Here is a 21,304-nt window from a genome sequence, read left to right as displayed (position 1 = left end):
TCCTGGCTTGTTGAAAATTTGTTACACAAAATTAAGAATGAGAAGGTTCCAAAAGAGCTGATGTTAAGCATTGCGAGTGGCATGAAGTTGTGCAGATTGGAAAGATTTACAAGACATCTGGTAATTAAGCTTCTAGCTCCTATGGAGTCCTGCCCTGTGAAAGCTGCTGCTGCTGCTGCTGCTGCTGCTCCTCACGCTGGCAGGGGGGAGCAGGAGGAAGTTGAAGTGTAATCCTGAAAAGCTACGTCTTTGTGTTCACAAATCATCAGTGAGCTACTGAAGGGTCTCTGAGCACCTCTTTGGAAAACTGCCTCCTACAAAAAACATGGCCGGCATTTTTCCCTGTGCAGGATTGTGTGCTCTGCTGGCATTTGCTTGGTGCAGTGTGCTATCAAAGCTATCCAAGAGCTGTTTATGACTTTCCCCATCTGAGCCAAGCTGCTGGTGCACCCCACCCCAGCCTGCTGCGCTCCCCGGGGACTGTGTGGCAGCTGGGAATTGCTGGAGTGTGACCGACTGGGGTTACTTCCCTCTGCCTGGCCCAAAATGCCAGGGATGCTTGGGACTGGTGTTAGAGCCGGGCACCTGGGGAGTGACCTTCACCGGAGGTATGGCAGCACGCATGGGTGCAAGGGACCCAGAGCCAGGCCACAGAGTGTGGTGGCTGTGTGGCCACAGCCTTTCATTATCATTATAATTATTGATGTTACTATTACTATTGTTATTTTCCAGCACTATTTTTTAAAATTCATCAATAAAGATTTAAACAGGAAAGAAAAATTGCCATTTGGATGCGTTTTGAAAGTTGTCTCTTGGCAGCACCTTTCCACACCCTGGTTGTAGGACAAGGTGCATTTGTGTGATTTCTGAAGTTCAGGTGTATGATCCTTCAAGCACTGAATGGGAATCGCTGAGACCTGGTGCCTTGGTTACTTGTCAGAGACTTGGGAGGCTTTGCTTCTGTATCCCATTCTATCCCTTACCTATACAATGACTTTTTTTTTAAGGCATGTGTCTCTGTCACATTTATTGTTCTGTCTTTAAAACAGAATATTGACCTGCAGTAAAATTGGTTAAGGTGAAAATGATATAATTACTACTTTTGTTGTTGTTGTTGTTGTTACAAGTATTTAATAAACTAAATCATCTAAACATTGGTAATCAATGTAGTAAAAACGTTTATCCTTTCAGCTCTTACTCTGTTACATACAATGAGCAGGCAGCCTGCTTTAAGTTAATTTTTCTTGCAGTGCCGTACTTTGAAATTAGGTGTTTGCAGCAAAGAAAGAGCTTTATTGAGATTAGTTATCAGAAAGGACATTACTTTTCCTAGATTGCAAATGTAAGCAAATGCGTGGTGAATGGCATTCACTAATTTATGACTGACTGAGAATATGAAGGAAGTAGAGTTATGTATCCATATATAATATTAGGATGTGTTGGAAGAGATTACACTTAATTTGTATATAACCCGATGTATTTTGCAATGATAGTAATTAAATTTATTATTTCCACTGATAAATCATGCTTATAGTCTCAAATAAAACCATACAGGGTCTTAGCCTTTTCTCTTGAGATTACAGCCATTCTACATCCGTGGTGTTGTGGTTATCTAATTCCTGAACGCAGTGCAACTGGTGCTGCAACCTGATCTCTTGGAATGGATTTAGTGCCCAGGAGGTCAGTGCTGTCCATGTGCTTCTGCTGTTTCCTGCTGCAGAGAGTAAACTGCCACTTCCCCAACAGCTGCCTTCATCAGCCTGAATCTGGGCTGGGGAGGGAAATTACATTTCTTTTTAATCATCGTTCTGAAAAGACAGATGTGCGAAGAGGTGAAATGAAGTTGTAGTGTATCATAGTCCATTGGTACCAGTGGTCCAAGCTCTACAGCAACGCTCTGTGTGGGTCACAAATTTCTGAGCTCATCCTTAGTGGTGGCAGCTGTCTTCGAGGAAGGGGACAAAGCCCTGCTCCCAGGGCTGGGTTACGGACAGCGTCTGCTCTATACGCTACAGCTGTCTCCATGGAGAGCGTTTGTTTGGAAGAGTTACTCATTAAATTAACATCATTAGAGAGAGCAATAGTTGGGCTGGAGCTGGTTTCTCAATAAAAAGGTTTTACTGAGTGAGGCTTGTTTCACTTAGATGTTTGTTGACTTTTATTTCCCCTGGAATGATTATAATTTTCACTTTTTTTCTTCAGTGTAGTACACTTTTGTGGAGTAAAATAAACTCATATCAGACATTGATTTCTGTGTATCTGTATGCATGATGCTTTCTCCATTCCTTTGAATTGCTGTGCTTTTGGAACTAAAGCTGGTATTCACAAGGGTTTTTAATGCTTTTAATACACAGGTTACGTTTATATCTACTCTGTACCAAGTGTTGCTTCAGCTCTCTGCAATTCTGCATTATACAAAACAGATTCCTCTTCTCAGCTGCTTTTGTACTGAAACCCTCCAAATTGTTATATTCAGCCTGTGAAATGGACATTGTTGAGCCAATGTTTTAGCACCTGAGTGAAGTCTGCCTTGCACTTGGTACAGGACAGTTACTGCTCATCATGCTGGGTCCCTCTACAGCTTATGCACTGAATGGACAGAGTGGAATTGTAAAGAGATAGACAGGATCCTGAGCCTCTGCTTTGATAAACAGGACACTGTGGATCCAGAATTTCACCCGCAGAGTGTAATTCCTGCATGTTTTAAGCCAATTCAGGTTGAGCTGCTGCAGCCTCCTGCTTCTGCCCTACTCCCCACTGCAGCTTCCCCCTCCTGTGCTTGTGCTGTTGCTGGCATCCATGATAAAAAAATCTAATATAACATAATAGATTAAATTCTGATAAATGTATCAGAATTGTCAACAATTATAAATTCATGGCCTGCATTGAATGCAAAGCTTGTCATCATTTTGCGTTAAGCAGAGTCCAAAGCCTGTAGCCAGAGCTCTGATGATCATTTCAGACAATGAGTCTTGTGGAAAATTTAAAATCTCAGGTAACTAATCCTCAGTGTAGTAAGTTTTGTTAATGAGTGTGGGAACAGGACTAAAGAGAGGCCTTCTGAACATTGGGCTGTAGAAGTGAACAGCATTCTTGTGTTTTGGCTGGCCAGATTCACAGCCCTTACAAACAGCCAACTTTTTTCAATTCAGACCAAGTAGCTGGTGACAAAATCCACATAGTGACCCCAGTCATGTTCAGAAATGAGCAGGAATAGAGAAGTCATCCTTATTGTGCTAGAGGTGAGGAAGGTCTTTGTGTATGAACTGGGAAAGGTCAACTTTATTTTTGAGAAATACAGCCTTTTACTAAATACAGAGATTTACATCAGACTTTCATGGCTTCAAGTAAGACATCCAACACAGGGAGCTGTGGCACAACATTTTCTCTTTTGTTAGGCTGTACAGTGTGATGTGGAAATGGATGGAGGCAGGAGGGAGGAAGTATTTAAAAGTAATAATGGAATTACATTTGGAAAAAAGCCTATGCTGGAAGGTTAGCAATACTGAACCAAGAACTGACTTAGACGATGAGAATACAGGCTTCTTTTGAGGGAAAATATTCAGTGCTTGCTACAGGGCAACACTGAGGAAGTTAGCATGAGACAGCTAAAAGTATGAAATTAATATGCATGTATTAAAGATCATTGAATTCCAAAGTAGGTGCTTCTTATTCAGAGTATTAATGTGCTTTTTTGGATGCAGGCTGTCTGACTGGGTGGTTTTGTCTTTTCTTCTTCTCTGTGGACAAGCTGTAACTTTGTTGCTGGAATTGCAAGCGGATTTTTCAGGGTGGGGGGAAAGACAACTTGTAGCCATATTGCTGTGAAGGGGTGGAGGAGCCCAATCCTGGACATTCAGGAGGAGGAGGTTCCACCGTGGTAGCACCAGGCATGTTGGGTGTTCGTTGTTTTGACAGGCAGATGGGTACACTCACATTTCAGTGAAGGTGACTTCCCAGCAATTCTCTCTTTCTTTGTCCTTCATGAAGTACTTTAACAAATCGTGTTCACTAAATTGCACTTTCTCCTTTTGCAGTATTAGAAAAACATTTTTCCACAAGTTTAATCCTGGAGTCTGCCTTTAGACTTGAGTTGTCAAAGCGTAGACAGAAACAATCTGATATGTTTTGTTACCTGGTTTAAATTCAGTATTTCTCTTGTAATTGAGCAAACTATGTTCTGGGGTTAGCTACTTTTCAAAAGAAAAATTACAGGAATTCTGCCTCCATAATTTGCTACGGTTCTTCTGGAAGATGGAGAGAACCTGATCAGACTTCTAACAGCAGCAAGAAAGGTCCTAGGAACTAGCAAGAATACAAAGAGGAAAGTAAAGTTGAGCTATTGTAGCAATGAACTAATTTAATGGGGCTTTTGGCAGTGGAAAAACTATCAGCTTTCCAAAGTACATTACTTGGGTTATCTACATGTTATGGCTTTGATGGAATTATCAAATGATTTGTTACTCAGCTTCCTTTAGTAACAACGCTGTATACTCCTCAACTAATGGCAGGTTTAGTGCTGGAGGTTTTAATCGTCTAAAACACTGCAATCTGGCTTCTTTCTCTTTGGATGATTAATAGCAGATCTGCACTCAGTTAGATTCCCTTAATGGCACAGATTGATGTGAACCAAACACAGCCACGTGATTACATTTCTAAGCTGGACTGTGCAATCTAAAGTTTATGCCCTCTGTGTGCTGGCTGCAGGAGGACAAATGATACCTGATTAAGCAGAAAGCCTGGTGTTACAAAGCTAATCCATTGACAGTTTTGGAACGTGTATGGTTTGGCCAAGTTAGTTTACGTTGGATCAGCACTTTGCTTTGAGTAGCCACGGTGCTTTTGATCTGGTAGGAGGAGCTCTCAAGTTGGATTTACTGTTGCATCGAACTGTGGCCTCAGGCACAAGTCCTGCACTGCTTTACAACCAGCTGTATTAGCAGGGGATCCATCAGTTAAAAATAGGCTTTTTTTCCAGTAGTAGTTTCTGGATTTCAGTCTTAAGGGCATGGCAGATGTTAAGGAAGGGACAGAAGCAAAGGTTTGTACAGTGAAATACACTCTGTGTATCCTCAGTTACACAGAGCCTCTGTGGATCTGCTAAAAGCAGTAAATAACCTTTTTCAGCAAACAGCTGTAGCAGATAGTTCAGTGACAGGTAAAACACGAACAGTTGTAGCTATATAAAGAACACAGTAGACTGAAACTTCTTCATTGTAAGAAATTGCACATAGCCTGGAAACTTTAATAATAGTGAGCACCTTATCAGAAAGCATTTTCAACACAGATTTGATACACTGCTGTAGACAACCCACATGTGTTCAACACTATAAAAATGCTGTGATCCAAAATTTAGGGCTGTACCTGTGGCTTTTCCCAGTGAAACCAGTGTGCTTTCTGTGTAGAGGGTGTACTACCCCTGTATAAGCACTGATGCTGATAATTTGAACACAGAATAAGTACTCCAGAAAGCCCTGAGCATGAGGCATTGAAAAATAGAAAAAATGGAAATTACTGCCCATGCTTGTTAGTTTTTAAAGGTCACAGGACTGAAAGCCACAAATGTTTGTCTTTTAACTAATGTTCATTTCCTTTCTTGTGCTCTGTAACCAAAAATACAAGAGCGCCTCCACAATTGGGAAAAGAGGATTAAGAAGAAAAAAGGTAACGGACAAATTTTCTTCAAAATGTTAAAATTATCAAAGCAGGAAAATAATCTGAACATCTTTCCATTCCCATGTTTAACATTAAAATACAACTATTCGTGAGTTATTTTTGCTTTCTGCAGGCTTCATAGAGTAACACTGAACTAACTCTCAGACAGTCAGCACCAGAGAAAGATCCTCTGGTTGCCTGTGAGATTTTTTTTTAAATTACCAGCAGTGTGGCAGTGTGTATTTATATCTAGATAAAAAGCTAATAGGCTGCAAGGTAGCATGTGAATACAGAGCTAGACTAGCCTTTCTCACTGCATGGAGGGTGAGGAGGATTTTCTAAAGTAGAGCTTAGAGGCTGGAGTTAGGAGCCAAGCTCCGCATGGAGTCAGTGAAAAGTAGGTGTCACCAGATGGAGGTGGAGAACCTTGGTGTTAGGGGGTATTTAGGTGCTGCTTGTGCTGCAGTCACCAATCTCTACCCTGATGGTCTAGGAAGTCTGAGGTACATCCACACTAGATACCCTACATGGAAATTATGAGTCCCCATCTCTGCAGTAACTTGAAGGTATCTGAGCCTGGATCTTTCTCCTTCCACTGCAAATGAGTTCATCAAGCCCAGCAGCTTGGCTGGTGAGGCAGGCAGACTCACTGCAGACAGGATCTGTGTATTTGCCTGAATTACGTGTGCGTAGGACCCGTTACAGCCCTGTTAGCCTCTAGTGGCACAGTACTGAACTAGAACATCGTTCAACAGCTTTAGCTGAGATGTTGCTGTCCAAAACAAAGCCTTTCCTGCTGGTAACATGCTGAGTGTCTTTCTTACAGCAGGATTTGTAAGACTTAAGTTCTGAAGCTGTCTTGTGGATTTTGCAAAACTCACTATGTAGCTTTATGTAGTGGATTTTTCAAGCATGAGGCTGTGGAACACACTTAAAGGCATTCATTCTTCCTTTCCTTAGTACTTTCAGTTGAATTAAGAAAAATAAAAGATATCTTACTCCTTTCTTAAAGCACTGTCTTCACTTACATTGCTGTCAGAATTATAATTATACTATTGTGACAGAGTAACTGTGGTTGAGCAGTCTGTGAAGAGCTTTGGGAGTTTTACTTTTGCTGAATCTCATCTGGAGATAAGTGTGGGGAGGACAGAGGGGGCTTTTTTCTTACCTGACTCTCACTCCAGGTACCCCATTTGGTTTGTTAGCTGCCGCCCTTGTGATACCTGCCTAGGTACCACAGCTAACAGTGCTGCCTTTGAAAGGAGAACGTAGGAAAATATTCCACCACTTAAATCTGTGCTCTGTAGGCACCCCCGATGGGCATCTTGGGCTACAGACCAGTACCTTTAGTTTTATGGTACCAATGACATTTCTCATAAAACTGTTTTAGAGTCTGACAAGATTTTGCTGTCCCCTCTGTTGTATCATATTACAGACTTAAATTGCTTCTTATTATAAAGCATAACACAGAGTTAACATCAAGTATAGCTAAATTACATTTTCCTTCATCCTTTTTGTTCTTAATTATCACAGTCACGTTACTATGAAGTTTCATTCTGTCACCAAATGTAGAGCCCTGGGTTTCAGAGGAGTGCTGTTGACAGGAGAAGCACATTTAGCAAGTGCTACCAGCATCATGTAGATTGGAAATTTTTTGTCCTAGCTTCTCATCTTGCAGCTAGTTCCATATGGGCAGCTTTAATGCATTTTGATTTAGGGAATTGTAACAAATGCTGAATTCTGATTTCTGTAACTGCGTCAGGAGTCTAACAGACTTGTTGCTAGTGTGAGTGCTGCTGCATCCATGTGAACGCTGATAACGCTGCGCTGGAAAAGCTGTTCTTCATCTTCCTGAAACCTGAGAGCCAGCATTCAGCAGAGTTAGGTTTAAAGGAACTGGTGTGACCCCATGGACCCCTAAAGTTTAACCTTGTGTCTTCTCAAATGCACCATCTGAAGTCACACTTGTAAATTAAATCTGTTCAGGAGACTAGCTTGGGTAGAGCGTGGTTATAAATCCTTTGTCTTATCTGGATCAGTATATATCCCTCAGTGAAGTGACATAATGAATATTTACTTAGGAAGCAGATGTAGCCAATTAACTTTATTCTGTCAATTTATCTAATTTACTTTAAAAAATAAATCCAGCTTTTATGTATGAAGTAAAAACTCCTTAATTTTGCAAAGAATATTTTGTCATTTCAATTAATTTGCTTTGTTATTTTGTCTGAGGTTTTTTTAGCCCATATTTTAAAAAATTAATCAAGTGATTCTTTTATTGAGAATGTACAGGTGGTGCCTTTACTGAATTTATGATGTTCTATAAGCTAATTTAGGAGGGCAGCAGGCTGGCAGCAAGGAACTGCAGATGTGTGGCCAAAACCCTGAAGTTGTCATCAGATCCATTGCTCCATCGGGATTTTGTGTTTTAAAAGGCAGAAATAGAGGAGGGTTTTGTGTCCATGTGGATTCCACAGAGGAAGACAGGAGCTGGATCTTTTGGTGATGAAAGATGGGCTGTCACTCACCACAGTGCTCAAGGTTCAAGGTGAGGTGCTTGAAGCCTTTGCTTGCAATGAAAATGGGAGTCTTTTGAATGGCAGGAGAGCTTCTGTGAATGAAGAGCTACTTGAGCCCCTAGAAGCACCTCCCATGCCAGTCTCTTTAGTGCCCAACAGATGGAGGAGAGTATTTCTTCTGAGTGTATCAGTGTAATAGAAAATTGCAGACAGAGTAAAGGTTCCTTATTTCCAGTTTTCAGCCCAGGGTTTTTGCTGTCCTCTGTGGGAACGGAGAAGTTAGATTTACACTGTGGGGAGGCAGTTCCCTCCTTGTGCCTTTCTGCAGCACCAGGTCAGTGCTCTGCAGTGACAGAGAGTCCAAGGCAGTGACTCCAGTGCTGGCTTGCAGCTCAGTGCACAACCGAGGTGTTGCCTGAGGCACGGCTGCACTTTCTGCTCCTCTCTGCAGTCATCCAAGTGGGTGTAACCCCACCGTCCTGTCCTTGTGGAGATCATTGCAGAGGCAGAGACTGCTGTGAATAGGTCTGGTACGTTTTGCTGGAGCCTTAGAGAGTGTGGATTTGTTTACTTCCAAAAAAGGTTACCTTGGTATGTATATAGAAAATAAGTAGGGTATGGCTGGCTGAGGATGATCCCCAGTGGAAATATGCAAGTGGTAGAAGCCAAGTGTGATGTCTCGTCTCTGCTCTTTGAGCTCGTGTCTCTTCACCCCAATAATGTCGTAATTGCAGGGATTTTCAGGTTGCTAATGAAGCATGGTTATCTTTTACACCACTGGAAGTGAGACACCACTTCAGCTGTGAAATAGAAATTTCACAAACCTCAACCAGGTGTAATGAAATTGTTTAACAATTTTCTCCTTTATCTGAGTGCAGTTATTGTTACAGCTTTGTGTTACTTCTGACATTGCAGCAGTCTTATCTCAGAAGTAGGAGGGGTTTCAAACACAGCGTTTTCTTCCTCTTACAGGTTAGGAATTCCCCTTCTCACATTATAGCCCGATCCTTTTCTGTATTGCCAGCAGGAGCATACAAGAGGATAGCAGACAGTAGCAGGCAGAGAGTTACTGCACTTCACTTCTGGCTTCTAGCGCATAGATGCCCTTGCCCTGACTTGGTGCATGATTACCAGAGTTTGGCACCGAACTGGTGCCACACTTAATTGTGACTGATTCATTGGGCTGAAATATGTCGCTAATTTAATTCAGCTATTTCATTAATCTGATTGAATTGCATCCAGCTGTTAGAGGTGTGTGAAAGAAAGGTACCTGGCACATGAGGCAAGAGCACTAACCTCTGCATTAAACTATAAAACAGTCATTAGGACATCTAATGCTGAAATTGAATTGCTCCATAGAAATTTGGTTTCCAAGCACAATACTAATTAGCTGTAAGCTTGATGAATGTCAAGAATTAATTAAAGCATTTCAGTGGCTTGTGTGGGTTTTAAATATTGTCATTATTGCCCCAATATTTTCAGTTCTTACACTAATTGCTTTTTAGAGAGCATGAATGGGATTATTCTGGAGTGACTGAGGGTACAAACAGTTCATTGCATCATTGAAATCGACCTTCTTGCCTTTGGACTTCCCTTTTTTCCCCCTAAAATTTATCTGCTGTTTTTCTTCCACTTTTGAGTGTGCATTGCAAGTAGAAAGGTAAAATCAGTAATTTTAGACCCAAACTTTATTTTGACAGCACTTCTAGTTTTTCTTTTAGGTATACTCTGGAGGCCAGCATGCCATTGTCACCTACTTTCATTTTGGTAATGAGAAAACAGCTACAGCTCAATCAAATATTTTTTTTTATTTTTAATTAAACAGAATGTCGGCCAAAATCCATGATTATTTTGTCCTGTTAATGAAAGGCCTGCAACAGTTTAGACATTTGGTACATGAAATGTCCACAAGATAAAAAACATGTTAGGAAATTACAAATTGAAAGGGAATTCATAATCAAAATCAGCTTTTGGTTGTTTCTTGAATATGTTCTTAATGTAAAAATAGCAAAATTCTTGGTGCAGGAATTGCAAATGCATAGTGGAGGCTGTTCATATTCATTGATTCTGCTGAGTGTCTCCACGTTCGGCTACACAGTAAGGATGAACGTCCAACATGCCATGTTACAGACTGCAGACATATGTGCAACAAATACGGGAGATGACACGACATGGGAAGAGCCTTAACACTTGTAGGGCTCATAGGGAAGTTCCTCTCTCTCTCTGTGTCGAGCAATGCCAGAAACCACAGACTCCCAGGCTACAGCTTGGTGCCGTTGCCCTGTTGCTTGCTTCATACACGATCACATATGACAGTGCTCAGTGCCTTTCCTTGGGACGACGCAGGGGAAGGATGGGGACGCTTCACTGTGTGTCTGCGAGATGGAGGTGGTGCTGCTGAGGCGGGGGGAATTGAAAGGATCTTTTACAGTGCTGCGTTATTGGCTTGTCTGTGTAGATGTGACGAATCCACCGTGCCTACAGGAGCTCAGTGGTGGTGTTTTCCATAGCAGTCATTTTAGCTCCCAGCAGTTCAGATTCAGGACCTTTTACGGAAGGTTAGGTTAATTTTCACCCTGAGGCTTGCTTACAGAAATAAGATTGTGCTTTGATTTTTTTTTTGTGAGGTTAGATGGTTACTGTTTGATAACAGCATTAAGTATGATGTCTCAGAAGTCTAGAAAATGCTTGTTCATGATTCCTTCTTTCAAAGCTTTTCTTTAATAATAAATTATGCAATAATCCTTCTCCTAGTGAGAAGTGCATTCAGTATTGTAATTCTTACAATAAACTATTTTTGGCTAGTAGTCTCAATGCTGATTGCCTGGAGGCATAACACAAATATATCCTGAAGAAAACAGTCATTTGGATTAACAGTGCTGTAAGAAGCTCAGTTCTAGGTTACTCAATTCTGCCTCTCCCATCCCCAGTTTTCCTGCCCAAGGGTGTAACATGTCACTCTAGCCTGTGAAACAAGTGGCAATGGATGTGTATCAATGTATGCGTAAATCGCATTTTTTATGAAGGTATGATCTGTGCAGTGCCTGGAGAAGATGAACGTGGTCAAGATACACAACTCCTTTTGTGTATGTGTATCGTGTCATTGGGAGGATGTGATGTAGAAGCTCAGAGCAACCATATCCTCAAGAAAGCAGATCTGGGGATGTTTCAAACAGTGACAGTCCCACAGTTCATGGTCAATCTGTTGCGTTGCTGTATCTCCACAGGGAGAGCAGAGCGCTCAGCTTTTGTGCCTACAAGACACTGAGCCCGCTGAAATCAGCTGGAAATTAGGCAGATGCTAGAGACAGTCAAGTGGTTCATATTAAACAAAATTAATATAGAAGGAAATCCATTAAATGCCTCTCTCAAAGGTACACCTGACTTTCTTTCTCTCTTGTTTCTTTTTTTACACAGTGCCGGTCCTAAAGGAGATAACATTTATGAATGGAGATCTACTATACTTGGACCTCCAGGTTCTGTATATGAAGGAGGCGTTTTTTTCCTGGATATCACATTTTCATCTGACTATCCATTCAAGCCACCAAAGGTAAGAGTAAGGTTTTTATTGTGCTTATCATTTTTTCACATGTGAGAAGGATGTAACTTGCAGCGATTGAGTGCTCATTGCTTTCTGAATATCAAATGTGTTTATGGTCTCTTGAAAACTCCAAGGTCCAAAATCTTGGCTTGCAGTTTTCAGAAAAATCTTGTGTCTAACTGGTTTCCAAGCTTTACCAAGTGATAAATGGTAAGTGATAATTCTGATCAGAATTAAGATTCAAGACATTTTAGTTTTAGTAGAAGACCACACAAGACCTTCTTATGCTTCCTTCTTCTCATTCCAGTTACTAGAATATATGTATAATAAACTTTATGCTATTATGAGCCAGATTCTATATTATATATTTTCGTGTAATTTTTAGTAAAATAACATAAAGCTGAAGTAAGTTTAGATAGACAACTAGAGTGTTATATGGTGACTTCAAATTGGGTAAATTACTGTGATGATTTCCATTATTGTAAAATGTCAATCTATTTACTACTGGTAAGATCAGCAACCTTGTTTAATACTATTTTTAAGCAAAAGCTCTTCTTATTAAATGAAACTAATCTTAAACTGAAATTTAATTTCCATGCTTAGAAATAGTATGGACACTTAAAAATTATCAATTTACTAACGGATATCAAAGCAGTTAAAGGTTGTTCCCTTCTCCCCTCCCTGAATGCCAGATTTCAACTCTGACCAAGACACCAGAAAGAACACTGCTGGCATTCACAAAACCTAGATATATTCTACCACACAACATTTCTACAACTTTCAGCTCTCTTGGCTATAACATTATTATTATAAATCAGGTATATTTTTTCATTCTCAGAAGGATTACAGCACAAAGAATAATATACTCTCTCTATATTTCACACTCCTCTAAAACCCACAAAATTTAATATTCTCTTAATTAAGGTTGTTACAATGAAGTGATGCAGAGTTTTAGACAAGTTCCTCATGAAAATCTTGTATTTTTTTTTTAGAGCATGATCATTTTTGAATTTTCAGTAGTTTCTGAAAACACCAGGGATTTTTCCCCTCATATCAGTATGAAAAAGAAAATTTTTCTCATCTTATGCTTTATCTAATTAAAGCACTTAAATATTTCTAACTTCTTATTTGTGCAGAATAATGCTTAGATGCTCTACCAATATTAGTCTGAAAGAATTTAAAAACAAGGATGGAGTTAGTTAGTGTGATAGCATTCTTTTGGCTCTATATTATGTCCTACCTAATGAAGGGTAAGGCAAAGATATGATTGCTAATTATAATTGCTAAATAAGAACAATGCAATACTCCAATTTTAAATATTTTCATGGTCTATATTTAGGCTTTTGAAAGAAACACGCAGCCAAATTCTGTCTACTTTTTCACCTTCAGAAACCTCAGTAAAGTTACATTTGTTATTAGATAATTTTTGACATGCAATATGTTCATTTAGAAACATACATTACTACAAGTAGGTCCTAATTTTTGCACGTACCAGACAGAGGGCCTGTGTGAAAGCTGTTTATGCACCAAAGATCTCCCTGGTAGGTTTCTTAAAGGTAGCCATGACTACAGTAAATATGCACTCTCCTGTTAAATAATTGTGTTTTAGAAAAGGAGCAGAGACGAGCTGCCTCTGCAAAAGCTCTGCAGAATGGGAAGTGCCCCAGGTGCTGCTGCTGCTCATAGACAAGGGGCAGCGTTCCTGGACAACGCTGAATTACTCTTTCTGCTTCTCACACTGTGATTGCAGGTTACTTTCCGTACCAGAATTTATCACTGCAACATCAACAGTCAGGGAGTCATCTGTCTGGATATCCTGAAGGACAACTGGAGCCCTGCTTTGACTATTTCCAAGGTTCTGCTGTCTATTTGTTCTCTTCTGACAGACTGCAACCCAGGTGAGGAGCTGGTAGTTTACTGAGCATCCACTCTTAGTTGATTGACTTACTTGCCATGGAATGTCATTTGCATATTTGTTTGTATGCAGATTAAGTAAAAATATTTTTTAAATTGGGGATGAAACACTCCTATTTGGATGTGGTCCCACTTTTAATGGCGCTTTTCACTCCTGTGGCACAACAGAGAGTAAATAGCATTAAGCCCTTTTTTTCCCAAGGCATGGTGGAGAAAATAAGCTAGTGCCATCAAAGGTCTCTATTGCAGGAGCTCCAGCAAGTGAGTGGTCGATCCAGCAAAGTGACAAAGTTCTCTTGAGTTTTAGACTCATAAATCCCACAGGTCAGAAGGGGCCATAGGAAGTCCCTTCTCTTAAGACAGCAGTTGAAATGTTTAATCTTGCAACTGTGAGGGGGATAGAGAGATCTTTCCCTTTTTCAACGAGAGTTCCCTGTTCCTGTTGGGAGAGCAGGAACTCCACTAGAAGCAGTACAGCTTCTCAGCAATGAACGCTGATTGCCTGTGGTCAGGGCAGGAACCGAGCAGTAGTGCTGAGAAGACGCTTCCTTTACAGAAGACCAGTAACAATCAGGGAGAAACGGATTAGCCTTTGTGATACAAAAGTTCGATGACTCCTGAAGCAAACTGGATCCCCTAGGTGTGTGTCCTTCAGTGCTGATACCCTGACATAAGCCAGCCTTGTCCCAGCGCTGTGACAAGAGCGCCAGGCTGCGCTCGCTGAACCTCCCCTGCATCCAGCAGCACTCCTGGAGGGGTGAAAACAGGGGGCCTGGCTGGGGCACGATTCATTCATATGCGGATAACCACAACAGATTTTTCTGTTTTCTTTTTCTGTATATATCTCACAGTGTTTTCTGACCTAACAAAGTCTGTATTTTGGAATTGATTCTCTATTTTAAATCATCTGGGGTTTCTTTTGGTTTTGGTGGGTTTTTTATTGTGCATTATCTAATGCATCTTCTCCTGCCTCCTGCAGCTGACCCTCTGGTTGGAAGCATAGCCACTCAGTACCTGACCAACAGAGCAGAACATGACAGGATAGCCAGACAGTGGACCAAGAGATATGCAACATAAATGACAAACTACTTGTGCAGTGTGAAGGTGCAGAAGGCAACTTTGCAGTGTGCAACAAATCTTTATAGCCTTTACAATACGGACTTCTGTGTATATGTTATACTGATTCTACTCTGCTTTTATCCTTTTGAAGACTGGGATACTGCCCCCCAAAAAGGTAAATGCTATCAAGAGTAGAAATTTGTAGCTGTAGATTAGTTATGTTTAAAATGCCTACTTGCAAGTCTTGCTTCTTTGGGATATCAAAATGTATTTTGTGATGTACTAAGGATACTGTTCCTGAAGTCAACCAAATATTATAGTGCATTTTAGCCTAATTCATTATCTGTATGAAGTTATTAAAGGTAGCTGTAGATTACTAGGAATTATGTCATTTGTATTAAACCCAGATCTATTTCCAAAATGTGGTACATGCTGTTGTGAAAACTGTTTTAACTTTTACCTTTGTCAGTTTGTAATGAAAGGATTTTCTTTTTCCCTTTGTAGCTCAGAGAGCACCCAGTGTATCATCTCAAACACAATAAACATGTTCCCCAAGGAGTAGTTTCTTTGTTTTCCTATTTTAAATTAATATTTGAATAAATTTAATTATAGTAACAAGGCAGGGCCAATGTATCACAGATCCCTGTGGATAATATTTAAATTAATATACATAAGAAAAGGCTTGCTATTAAATGTTTAATGCACACCTGTGGATTGTTTAAGTTGTCCCTGTTTTTTTTTCAACTGAACAATTGCCATTTCTACAATTTCCTTAAATTTAATACTGTTCGGATCTTTCTCAAGTTGGAAGGAGAGCATTGCATATGCTCCCTCCAGAAATTCATGTAGCTGGTTGCTTCAGGACCAGTCCTGCTCCCATAATGGTCTGCCTGAGTCCTGCTACATACATTTTTTTGCAGGATGAAGGTCAAGTTAGAGATACTCTGGTGGTTTTGTTTCCGAGGAAAGCAAGTCAGACTTGCTGATCTAGAGAACTACAGTTACCCATTGAAAATGGTCTTCCAAAGCATAATTGAACACTGTATCATCTGTCCAGAAAAGAAAGTTGTAGAATAAATGTAATCAGATTTTTATAACATAAATCTAGTTGTGGGGAAAACGAAACTTTGTTAGTGAAAACAAAATCTGTAAAACTTTTAGACTATGTTCCCCCCACCCCCACTTCACTCTCTGACTTGGAAATTTTGTAACATCTGTAAGTAACAAAGATATACAGCTTTATAGTACAAACAGTTTAAAAATTAGAGTTACTGATAGTTTTATAATTTAAGCTTTTATAGGTTGCCAGTCACAATATTGATTTTTTAAAAAGAGACTTGATCCCTTTAAATGATTTTTTAAATTACACTTAATTTTAAACTTTACAGTCTCCCTTACTACCTGGTGTTTTTGGAAATAACGTAGCACTTCCATCAGTAAGATGTTCTGTTCATTTAATATATGAAAACTGAATGTTAAGTTTAAATATTAAAGCAATAGAAAAAATGTTGAAGATTAAATCTAAAGTTAGCCATCACTGTATAGGTCCCTGCTTTTTGTATCACATAATCTTTGGCCATGAATTGTCCACCCTACTTTAAATATTTCTACAGATTCCTGAAGGTGGCTTGAAGAACTGTGTATCCCAAATATCTCAACCTAGAAGCCAGTCTCTCTTGGTAGCTACAAGATAGCTTTAAAGTTCAGGTTATAAAGTGCAAAAGGGAATGAGAAACAGGGGATCTGGCAGATTGAATATGCCTCAGTCAGGTAACAGACTAATGCCAGGAGATGAAGTGCTGGAAATCACTGCTGAAGGTGACCAGAGTTCCTCACGCTGTCATTGGACATGTGAGGAATAGCACAGATTGGCAAAGAAACAAGGGGCACTCACATCGGGGCTGGACGTCCAAAGTCTGCTCATGCTGACCACTGGTGCACTCGGTGGGGCACAGTGCTCGTACACCATGCCAGTGACTTTCCAGCGAAGAGCAAACTAGGTATTTCACACCTTAGCTGTGTTGCCTACAGAATTTACAGATATTTATATCATAAAATATTATGGTATAAAAAGACAGGTTTTAATCCTAATTTTAATGTATTTTCGGTTTGTATTTTACCTACAACTTCAGATACCTAGGTGTACAAGTGGGATGCCTTGTTAGTGTTGCCCCATCTTGCCTTCCTTGCAATTGGATCCTTTACACTGAATTACCATCCTTTTTTTTGTTGGTTTGTCATGATTCTGTTCTTTTTTAATGTAGTTTTTTTTTGTGTGTAAATTTTATATTTACTGAAGTAAAGGTTGTTTTTGTGTAAACATTTAAACTTTAAGAAAAGAAAAGAGGCTAATTTTGTTTCTCAAGTTCTCTCTGCTAAACCATGCAGTAGAAATAAATTTGTATTGTTAAATAAATCAATTAGTTGTTAAATGAGAATGTGTGTCTGTTTTCATGGGGAGGGGAGAAATGCCTACTGGAAATATATCCAAAATACCAGTTGCAAAGAGCATCTGGTGTTTTCAAACTATTTCCTTCCGGCTGTGCTGGAGTGAATACCGGACACTACCAAAGTACAGCACTGATCCTATTTTACAGTTTTAATTTTTACTTCCAGCTTCTTATCTGGGCTCAGTATTTTGGGAAAAAGTGAACTGAAATCATGTTTTAGTGAAAAGACCAGAGAAAGATACTGCATATCCCCTCTTCCTCTCCATTTTGGATGGGCTTTTCTTGTTCTGTTGTCTTTGGGATCTGCGTGGGGAACACACAGCTGGCTGGGAAGGTGTCTGAACCAGGCTCTGTGATCTCATGGCACAAGAGGCGCTCGCGTGGGAGCCGCCTGTCGCAGCCTTTGAGCTGTGTGTGACACTGCTGAGGAGCAGCGAGGGACAAACCAGATGGGCAAACACAGACACATCTCTCTGCTTTTCGGCTGAGGTCTTAGCTACATTCCAGGCAAATATTTTGTCATAGCAAATGAGAAGAGATGGGTGAATATAAATGTATTAAGTATATTAAATACCATGGAGAGGCAAATATATATCAGCCCTGTTGTTCCTGCTCTGCTCCCTCCCTGCCTTTTGGTGGAAAAGGAAACTCTGCCATACATTGCTGCACACCAGCTCCTGCTCCAGCTTATTTGTGGCCATGGGTGTTGCAGAAAGTGAGACCAAGCTTCTCCCTTTGTTCACCTTCATGTGTGGGAACCAGATTTTTGGCTTCACAGCAGCATCTCAGATTGCCTGCATCACAGTGGAGAAGCTGCAGGGCTTGGGCCGAGGGCCTTTGTGCTGGCTGGGTGCAGCGCTGAGCTGCAGGGCAGCCCCAGCTGCCCCTTTACCGCGGCTGCCACAGTTTCCCCGTGGCCTTGCCCCAGACACCGCAGCGCTGTAGAGGAGGAAGCTGGAGACTGCAGCATTTTCTACGCTGATCTCGTGGTCTTCTGCCCCTGCGATTTCGTCTGCGTGGGTGCAGGTGATAAAGGGAGGACTCCTGACTCGAAGCTGAAGAGTGAATTTCATCTCTCCTGCATTTTCTTCAGCAAAACTCAGCACTGGATACTTATGTGAAAGAACGCGGGCCTGTGCAGGCATCCTGAACTAAAACCACTTCAAAGGACAGTGACAGTAGTGTGACTAAAGCGGGATTTGATTCAACCATAAACCAGCATTTTATTTCTGCAGCACATGCTATAGCCTGGGAAACATGCATTGGAGTACCAGGCGCTGCTTCGTGTACAGCATCCCTTCAACCTCTGCATGGTGGCGCCGCTGGTGTTTGTATCACATGGTGACTTCAGAGTCTGAACTACCCACCTCAACTGAAAGAGGCCGAAGAGAATCCCAAAACAACAGGAGAGATCGTGCAATAGAGCATGTGCTTTAAAGGGAGAAGTGAGGCAACAGCACGGCTGCTTGTGCTGCTGCATGACCTTGCTGATGTCGATGATAATTAGACATGTTCAGCTGTAGCTTAGGTGGAAGAGCAGATAATGCACTTGGAAGGTAATTGATGGAGCATTTGCAGCACATAGGAGCGTTAGCTTCTTTATCCTTAAAAAGGTAAACCTGCTTCAGTTTGCCTCCCCCCACCTCTATGCACGTGTGTCTCCTGGACTGCAGTTATTACTACCTCTGACTAACCCGATGTTGCTGGGTGCAACATATTAGCAACAATTTGGGGGTCCTTAAAAATAAGATTCTGCCAAGATTAGATAGAATAAGGCATAGCATGAAAAATATGCATATCTCAACCCCTCATGGTGACTATGTCTGAGCTCTGCATCTGTAGAGATGTAGGATGTGGTGGGACCACGTGCATGGCTAAAAGATTCATGTAGCTGTTTCTGCATGCATGGCTAAAAGATTCATGTAGCTGTTTCTTCGTTGCTGCTGCTGCTCTTCTGCAGGTAACGCGTGGGCAGCCCTGTCTGCTTATGTAGTGTAGTTTCCAAGTATTGGGAAACATTTTGTAACTTTGTTGTCCAAGATAAACATCTCTTTGAACCATCCTAAATGGTTACTTTCCGCAACATCATTTGATAGTGAATGCTACAGTTTAATTACGGACTGTGTGAAAAAATACTTTGTTAGTTACGTGACTATTTCATGTAACCTGCTATGTGAACACTTCATTTTATCTTTCCTAGTTTTGTACTGTGAGAAATAATGAATAATTGCATCTGTTCTCCTCCTTGATCCCATTTATGATTTTATGTACTGTTATTATTACCAGCTCCTAGTAGCCTCTTTTTCCAGGCTGGAAAGTCCTCATTTATTTAATCTTTCCCTGTGTTGAAGATGCTCTGGTGATCCTGGTCTCCCTTTGTCTGTACATTTTGTAATTCTGCTACAGCTAATTTAAAGTAATGAGGGCTGCATGCTGTATGGAAAAGGTGAACTCACAATTCAGCTGGAATAATGTTTTCTGGTTTGGTCTGCTTGCCAATTCATAGTACTCTGCCTTTTTGATCATTGCTTATTGCTTAGCAAATGTCTTTGTTAAACTGTTCAGAGATGGTGGAATCTCTTTTCTGAGCAATAGTTAGTTTAACCTTTTTTGTAGGTCTAACAAATTTGTCCTTACCAATATCTGCTGCTTTGTATTGATCATCATCAAATTAATCTGTGATCTTATCTCCCAGTTCTCAGTATCATGAAATCCTTTATGACTCTTGGCAGTCAGTTTTAGTTTAGTCTGCTGTGAATATTGACTCTGTGTGCGCACTGCATGCACCAGGGGTGGGAGGTAGCAGCAAAAGTAATAGCAAAGTGCACTGGACAGGTCTTGTCTGCCAAGAAGTGATGGGTCCCAGAGGACAAATTATCATCTGGCTTCTGAATGGCACAAATGAAAGCAGCTGCCAACTGTTTTCATCAGTCTGGGCTTTGTCTCCCTCTACAGAACAAATGTCAGGTCATTATTTAAAGAGGATCTCAGCGTGGGTAAATTTTCCAGCGTGCTGAATGAGCTGTCATCCTGAAGATTAGTTTTCTGGGATATCATATGGGTAGACAGCGGTGAATCGCAAATCCCGTGGGAGACCATTCCTCCGAACGTAGCAATTGGATGTATCTCTGAGGTGTACGGTTGGGTTAGAAATACACAGTCTGGCGTTTGTTCATGGAGTTGGGCAGCAATAGTGAGGCTGGAAATGCAGAGGCGATGAAGGGAATGGAATGAAGCTGTTAGAGTGGTGCATGATGGCATTTCTTATACCAAGGAAGGCAGCTTCTTGCAAACCTAGAAGTCTATGGTTGTGTTTCTGTTATCCAGCATTTTAAATCTGTGTACATTCCTGAAAATTTAAACCATGTTAGGACTCTCTTGACTGCTTGCTAAATTAAGAGGTTACCAGTACTTATGGTTCCTAATTTATAGGCAGTGAGATTAAAGTGACAAATTATTTTTAACTTGCAGTCAGATTCTGAAGGGAAATATTAATATGCTCTATGCTTTTCTGCTATTGCCTGGGTTTCCCTCTTAGCTGTGAAGCTAATGTGCTGGAATGATTAGTTATTTTGTACAAGTAACATTTTTCATTCTATTCACTTCTAAGTGTTGATGTTTTCAGCTGATTTTTTTTTATAAGTATAGATTTAATGAAGAGCTACAAACATTAAGGTATCATTTAAGTTTCATTCATTGATTTAGTTGATATTTTACTGTAAAACTACCTGAATTATCTTTTTTAAAGTATGAGAATAAGACTTAAATTACACAGTAGTTCTTCAGGAAGATTATGCTGTTTATTAGCAGGTCTGTTACCTAGTTCAGTACATTATAGGGGCAAATCATGGCCTTTACTACAATTTTCCTTTGCCTACTGCATAATATTTGATCCAAATATTTATAAACTAGCAGGCAGCCTAAATGAAAAAGATGAAGTACTGTGAAGTTTTGTTGAGGTGGGGGAGAAGAAAAATAGAAACTGTTGCGTATATAAAAAAACATTAAATACCTGGATTTTGCGTTAAAGAAAAGCTGAAGTCAGGACAAATCGAACCGAAGGCTGGCCTTTCTGCAGCCGCTAGGTGGCGCTGCCGCACCGGCGACCGCCGCGCTCGGGCCCCGCCGGGTGAGGGGGTGGCACCGGTCACGGCGGGGGCGGGGGG

At 40.7% G+C, this 21,304-nt stretch overlaps 1 protein-coding gene across 1 annotated transcript in view; it reads left to right on the top strand.

Moving 5' to 3' along the window:
• UBE2E3 (ubiquitin-conjugating enzyme E2E 3) overlaps positions 1-15,243 on the top strand; it is a 52,865-nt gene extending 37,622 nt beyond the window's left edge. The window contains exons 4-6 of the mRNA XM_010183374.1: positions 11,592-11,724; positions 13,466-13,613; positions 14,609-15,243. Of these exons, the coding sequence (XP_010181676.1) occupies positions 11,592-11,724; positions 13,466-13,613; positions 14,609-14,706 (379 nt within the window). The 3' untranslated portion in view covers positions 14,707-15,243. The remainder of the gene's footprint in view (positions 1-11,591; positions 11,725-13,465; positions 13,614-14,608) is intronic.
• Positions 15,244-21,304: the final 6,061 nt, after the last annotated feature.

Source organism: Mesitornis unicolor, unplaced genomic scaffold (genome assembly GCF_000695765.1).
Source record: "Mesitornis unicolor isolate BGI_N332 unplaced genomic scaffold, ASM69576v1 scaffold27134, whole genome shotgun sequence".
Lineage (NCBI taxonomy): Eukaryota > Metazoa > Chordata > Aves > Mesitornithiformes > Mesitornithidae > Mesitornis > Mesitornis unicolor.
Note: the sequence above shows the minus strand (reverse complement) of the source record. Positions and strands in the feature narration are given on the sequence as shown.